General features: G+C 49.0%; 1 protein-coding gene across 1 annotated transcript; it reads left to right on the forward strand.

Moving 5' to 3' along the window:
- Positions 1 to 3,290: 3,290 nt before the first annotated feature.
- Positions 3,291 to 5,154, forward strand: LOC122371900. Its single transcript, XM_043348674.1, has one exon. The coding sequence runs from the start codon at positions 3,303 to 3,305 to the stop codon at positions 4,674 to 4,676; it is 1,374 nt and encodes a 457-aa protein (XP_043204609.1). The 5' UTR covers positions 3,291 to 3,302; the 3' UTR covers positions 4,677 to 5,154.
- Positions 5,155 to 6,988: the final 1,834 nt, after the last annotated feature.

Consider the following 6,988-nt stretch of genomic DNA (forward strand, 5'->3'; position numbering starts at 1 on the left):
TTGAGTTGAGATAGCCAAAATGGGGTCCCTGGCTCACAATTACCGGTTTCGGCACTCACAACATCGAGAAATGCCTTAAATCGGAAATATTGAATTTCAAAATTGCAGCATTTTGATTCAGAGGGGCTAATGCTTAGGAATACCCCTCTGAATGTGTGACGTCAGCGCAAATATCTAACGATTTTTAAATGTTTGACTAAAACGTTTTGTAGCACGCGGTGGTATATGCTATTTGCGCGCAACATCTGCCGCAAACGCCGCACTTCTAAAATAAAGTCGCTAGAAACAGCGGAGATCCCAAAAAAGTAAACAAAAGTAAAAGTCTAATATCTTGAAAACCGGTGAATATTTTTCGATGAAATTTGGTAGATATTGGTTTTCGCTCTTTCTGAACCGAGCGACATCACTTTCATGCCAATTCATTGACTTTTTTGAAGGTGGGAGGGTCCCTTTAAAAGCCTTTTGACCTAGCCCGACCCTTTGAGTGGCCGCTGGCCATCAATTGCACGCTGTACATCAAATATGGGCAGAATGGTCGTGTTTCTGTAAATATGCTGTTGTTTTTTACGTGCCTCTTCAGATCAAGAGATATTTGTCCTTTTCTCCGATTTGACTGGTAATGATGACAATGATCTGAACTTTCGTTGTTGGTAAGGGGCCCCCATTTGGTTGAGGGGGCCCACTTTGCTGGGGGGCCCATCACGAACGTCTCTCACCCCCGTCGCCAGAGTTCTGGCTGCGCCACTGTCCCCTGGACTATATAGTTACAAGACGTCAGCAGTGCTGTGAAGGTCGCAAGGTTACGCTTTGATTATTTTTGGTCCAGCAGAGCCCAGAGGTCAGGTGACCAGACACTTTTCCGAGGTCAAAGACAAATTGCCCTTATTTTGGTTCGCGGTCAACGGATAAGCCTCCATAGAGCAAAACCGTAAAATGAAACGCTTTGTGCGAGAGTCGCTTTCTGAAATATTTTTTAGGCATAATATTTGTAAAAGCTTTTCATAGCCATCCAACATCATGCCGCCAAACCACCCATCCCCGTTGATCGGTAGTTGGAAATTAAACAAATGAGCGCCAGTTGCGAACAGCGACTGAAAGCTGCTACTATACCCATAACAAGTAATGGTACAAAAATAATCCTGCGACCTCGGGAAGATAATGCCTGCAAGAAACATCGCAGGCTTCGTCCGTTACTTCAATATGTTTGAATGCTATTAACCGTCCGTGAGACAAATCCATCCTAAATTTATTATCGACCAAGGAAAAAAGCATTCGACAGCATGAGAAGACAAAGTGAAATCAGCTTCTGCCAGATCCCAAGATATGCAGCGCAAATCACAAGATCCCAATGTTAATGTTCAAATCCCAAGATCTTGGGACAAATCCCAAGGAATGGCATCGCTGCTGTGGACAACTATCTGCTGCTTTCCTTGCTATTTCATGTAAGGCGTTTTTCAAGATATGGATATCGCTAGCAGCAGAAGCAGAAAACATGGAAAGCTTGAAATGTCATTGGGTACTTTTGCGACTTTTACGCATCATCATCATCAATTGAAAATGAGCGAACACTTCTTGGTTGTCGCAGCTGCGGCAGGTAGCGATTCTGACCAATTGTATAATAAAACATATATGATCAAGTTTTTATTTTGTTTTTCGTTCGAATTTTCAGATTTCGTGATTTAAGTTTTATTTTTTATTTGTTTCATTTTGTTTTTCACCTTTATACTTACTTAAAAACGTATTTATTTGATATACTGTTGTGTATACTACCTAGATGCCGCCACATAATCATAGCACCATGATCGCAAATTTTGTTGAGAAGGGGCTGGTTTGTTGTGATTTATTTTGACAAATTTATGGACATTTAAAGAAGCTTTCATCGCGAAATACTCTGTAGAATTCCTCGTTACTTACAGTGTGTTCGTGAGTATCCTTTTAAGGTTCTGTTCGTTAAAAAGCCGTCGGTGAAGGAAAAAAGACTGTTGGAATTGTCTCACTATCGCCATATATAAGTGTTAAACTTAATGTAGCCCTGTAGCCCATCATTGTTGAGTGGCTTCTTAGTTTTTGGAGTTGTAGTGCTAAGTAAGTTATTCTGATAACTACATTTTAACTTTTATTAACAAACTAATGATGCTAGAGATTCTCTGATCTTTTTGGTTGCGGAATTTTTATGAAAACCCTCATGTGTGACATGATGTGATATTGGATAATTCTCAACATTCCCAAAATTCAATATCAAGTAGGTTTTCTTTCACATTGCTTAAATTTGGTTTAGTTTTAGTATTTTCCCAGTGGGTTTTGCTTGCATCAGTTTCCAAATTTTCTTAAATTGACAGTCGCAAAACCCATAGTCCACAAAGCTCTTGGCCCGGCCCGTCCACAGCCCGTTAACTAATGATATTTGGGGGCCCGGCCCAGCCCGTAGCCCAGCCCGGCCCATGGCCCGTTGGGCTGGCCCGGCCCGTGGCGAACACTGTCTCCATCAAAAGTTACTGTGGATAAACTACTGGTGACATCTTATGACCTAGCATGACCTTTTGAGTGACCGCCTGCCGTCAACTGCACCCTGCCTATTGAAGAGGTACAGAATTGTCATGTTTCTGTAAAGATCTAATGGTTTAATGGTTTGACATGTTTGTTCAATGCAGGAGGCATTTATACTTCTCTCCTATTGCCTTATAATGATGAGTTCACAAATCTGAGCTGTCAAATCAAAATCAAATCAAATCAAAATCAAAGAGTGAGGTGACCTCTGGTCTCATATCTTGAAAATCCGATATGTAAAGATTATTGATGCTGATACCTTAATGCAATACACCGGGTCAATAAGCTGTAGGAATGACAGGATCATAAGCTCTGTGACATGGTTACTTAACTTGACCTGGTGCCATGACCTTAGGTGACCTCGAGTCAAAACTTTTACTGACGACGCAAATTTAAGGGATGATGAGCTATACAGAATTTCGTGGCACTACACCTCGCAGTTTTTATACTATACACACAAAATAATAACTAAAAAATGTGGCCAAAACTCCCCCCCCCCCCGGGGGTGAAGGATAAGCGATGAGTTTGCCCCCACCATGACTAATCACCTATATCACACTGACTGGCTAGATCTCGGCGTCCATCTGTCAGCGCGCCCGACCGGGTCTATCGACGGTGACCATCGACCCAGCGTTGCCGGAGGAGCTGGCGCGCTGCCGCCGCCGCCGGCGGCGACACTAACGGCCGGCCGCCGATCGATGGCCCCGGGCGCCGCGCCGCGCCCCGCCGCCGGACCCAGTGGCGGCGCTGCGGCCATGGCCGCCGCCGGCCGACGCCGGCTCCTCCCGCTGCTCGTCCTCTCTGTGCTGCTGGTCGGCGTGGCCCTGCTGCTGCTGGAGCTGCTGCTGCTGAGCTCCTCCGGGCCGGCGCCCTCGCGACTGCCGCCCCCGCCCCCGCCGCCGCCCCCGCCCGCGGTGACCACGCCGCAGGGCACGGACGCTCAGTGGGTGGCGGTCACGGGCGCCCCGCACAAGCTGCTCGTGTACTCCGCGTTCCTGGACCGTCGCCGGCCGGGCGGGCCGACCGTGGTGGTCGTGGGGGCGACCGTCACCTCTCGACCCGCCCCGCTGTGGTGTCGCGTCCACCTGGAGGGCGGCCGACCGCCGCTCCTGGTCGACGCTGAGGTGAAGAACATTCGTGAGAACTGGAACCTGAAGTACTCGGCTGTGTTTGTCCTGTGTCCAATGTCCGGAGGTGGCACGGGTGACGAGCGTCCCGTCTCCGTCACGGTAACCGCTGCGCCGAGAGAAGACGCGCACAACCGTTTACTCGTACAGAATAGGGAGCCAGTTGAGGCGCCCTCGCGCAGTATTGGTGTGTGCGTGAAACCCCTTCATTTCCGCTACGACGCTGTGGCACAACTAGTGGAATTTATCGAGCTTCAGAAGCTGTTGGGCGTGGACCGGTTTATGTTCTACAACAGCTCGGTGGGGCCGCGGGTGGATTGTGCTCTGCGTTGGTACGGTGCTCGCGGAGGGGTCACCGTGCTCCCCTGGCGGCTGGATCTGCGCTCACAGCGCGACATACGCACCGAGGGCATGTTCGCGGCGCTGAACGACTGTCTGCTGCGCTCGCTGCCAGTCAGCAGTCACCTAGCGATGCTGGATCTGGACGAGGCGATCGTGCCCCGTATGAACGCCTCTCTCCACGGTCTGTTGGACGCACTGGAGAACGGCGTGGGGAGCCAGCTTCCCGCTGCCTCCTACAGTTTCCAGAACACCTTCTTCTACCTTGGCTGGCCGGACGACGCGTCGGCGGGCAGCGCTCTGACGTCGCTGGCCAAGACGCGCCGCCGGACGTACCGCCACCCGCACGGTCAGCGCAGCAAGTACCTGGCCGTGCCCCAGTACGTCCTGGAGGCGGGCAACCACTTCGTGTGGCAGACGGTGCCCGGCCATGGCACCGTGCACGTGGCACCCGCCATGGCCACGCTCCATCACTACCGACAGTGCGAGTTTGGCGGCCAGGCATGCCTGCTGTCCCCGAATGTGCGAGACACGGGTACACACTGGCTCGGTGCGAAGTTGAAGAAGGCGGTGGCGGCATCCCTAGTGAGAATTAGCGACAGTTGTCCGAAGACAATGGCGGTGAACGAGCAGGACTGGAGGTCACTGATTGAAGCCACGTGAGGTGAGCTTGTGGTGGTGAGGGAAGATGAAAAGCGCCTTCTGTATTAATGTGGGACTAGTGACTGAGAAGATTGAAGACTAATGATCTCGGGGAATAATGCAATGACAGATTTACAAATGCCTGCTTCGTTTGGAAGAGTCGTACACGTATTTAAGAACCGCCAGTTGACAGAGGCATTGTTATCCAATGCCTTAATGTTGTTAGATGCAAAGCTGGTGCAGTGCAATTTCGGTTCCTATGCAACCAGGGAACATTCCCGCTGATGGCCGTGTTTTTGCATTTGCTAATTCTGTTATCTTCTATCTCGATATTTTGTATAGGTTTAAGGCTTGCTTGATTGTGGTTATAGATCTGTCTCAACTAATTTCTGACGAGCTGATTGTAGCTATAATATACCTGTCCAAACTTCTTTCTGACGAGCTACTAAGTGGACGTTGAACAGGATGGAATAAATAACACGTCAAGCGACGCATGTCAGTCCAGAACTGTAAGCATTGGCAGCAGGAGAACAGCTACTTCGTCGATGTTTTAAAACAACGTTTCTATTCTTCTTTCGTCAATTATCTCCCTACCTTCCATTAACCCGCGACCTGGTGGGGGGGGGCTATTTTTTGCACCCCCCCTCCAGACTTTTCGATATATCTCCAGAACCGCTGCGCCGATCGTCACCAAACTTTCAGTACCCTCCCGGACATCAATTTTACACATTGTGACCAAAATTTTTTTCCAAAAGCTATGATAGGTTGGCCGGAAATGACGTCAGAGTGACGTCATGTTCTGCCGTTTTCGACCCAAAAAGGTTTCGCGGGAAGAGCTGTCAGGCCTATAGCATTGCAAATACAGCAAAATGATAAAGACATAAAAGCTGTAGATTTTACAGGGCTACAAAACTGCTATCTCGGATTTTGAAATTTTTGGATTTTGACCCCCAAAAATCAAAAAATAGATTTTTTGGATATAATAATCGAAAAATCCAAGAAGTTTTTTGAACTTCGCAAAAACCGGAATATATGTGATAGTCCTTACCGTCTTCCATCCACATACGAAATTTGAGATTGATACCTCTTTTTTGGCGAAGTTATAGCGAAAAAACTGTTCAAAATTGATGACGTCAAATTTTCAAACTCAATTTTTAGCAATTCTAGACCCCGTAGCGCAAAACGAAGACCACCATTAGACTCCCCGTGACGAGCTGCATCGAATCAATACCCATTTTATGCAAAACTATCAACTTAAAAATTTGACCTTTTTTGGCCTGACCTTGACCTGACCTTGACCTGAACTTCACCAGAACGTGACCTAAGCCGTACCTGATAGTCTTATAACCAACACCATTTAGTTGGAAATGAAAAATTGGCCATAAAACATGTATCACACAACCTTTGTAAAGTTGGGCTCATGTGACCTGACCTGTGACCCTTGATGACCTGACCTGTGACCTGACCTGGTATTGCCAGCCCAGCAAACATGCCCACATGGGTCCCATATGGGGTGAACATGGGCCAGATGGGCCCACGTGGGACATGGGCTACAGATGGGCTACCCATATGGGCCCCATATGGGATAAAAATGGGCCAGATGGGCCAAACGCATGCATGGGCTGGAGATGGGCATCCCATGTGGGTCCCATATGGGGTGAACATGGGCCAGATGGGCCCACGTGGGACATGGGCTACAGATGGGCTACCCATATGGGTCCCATGTGGGCGCCGCGTGGGTCCCATATGGGGCCTACGTGGGCTGACCCATATGGGTCCCACGTGTCACCCACTGCCATTCCCATGTGGGACCCATATGGAAGAGGTGGGGGGCCCATGTGGGCCCCATATGGGAACCATGTGGGCATGTTTGCTGGGAGTGACCTCTAATAGCAACATATCTACTAGGCAACTGACGCCCTACCGCTGATTCTCGACAAAATGCGTTTTCCTCGGTGTTATAGCGCATTCCCTAGAAGACCCGTGAACGGTGAAACATTTCATCTTTGACCTGACCTGTGACGCCATCGGTGACCCCGAGGTCAATGAAATTTGATTTCCTTCGACAAATTTGACAGGCCTTTCGAACGCCGTTTGAATTTTGCGGATCCGTCCAGTAGTTTCGGAGATACGAGGGGGGGGGGCAAAAAATAGCCCCCCCCCCCGCCAGGTCGTGTTATAAACAGACCCCACCAGGGCGCGGGTTAACATGTATTTCTTGTGGGAGGGGAGAAGGGGGAATGCTTTGTTCGGTAATGTGATCAGTCCCTTCCTGTCCCTTCCTCAGCCGGCAGCCCCCTTCCTTGGTTGATAAACCTTGCCATAGATAGAGA

The sequence above is a fragment of the Amphibalanus amphitrite genome, unplaced genomic scaffold, assembly GCF_019059575.1.
Source record: "Amphibalanus amphitrite isolate SeventyFive unplaced genomic scaffold, NRLGWU_Aamphi_draft 000036F_arrow, whole genome shotgun sequence".
NCBI lineage: Eukaryota > Metazoa > Arthropoda > Thecostraca > Balanomorpha > Balanidae > Amphibalanus > Amphibalanus amphitrite.

Excerpts from the sequence above, each read along its gene's own strand:
- LOC122371900 (XM_043348674.1), top strand. The coding sequence starts at position 3,303 with ATGGCCGCCGCCGGCCGACGCCGGCTCCTCCCGCTGCTCGTCCTCTCT.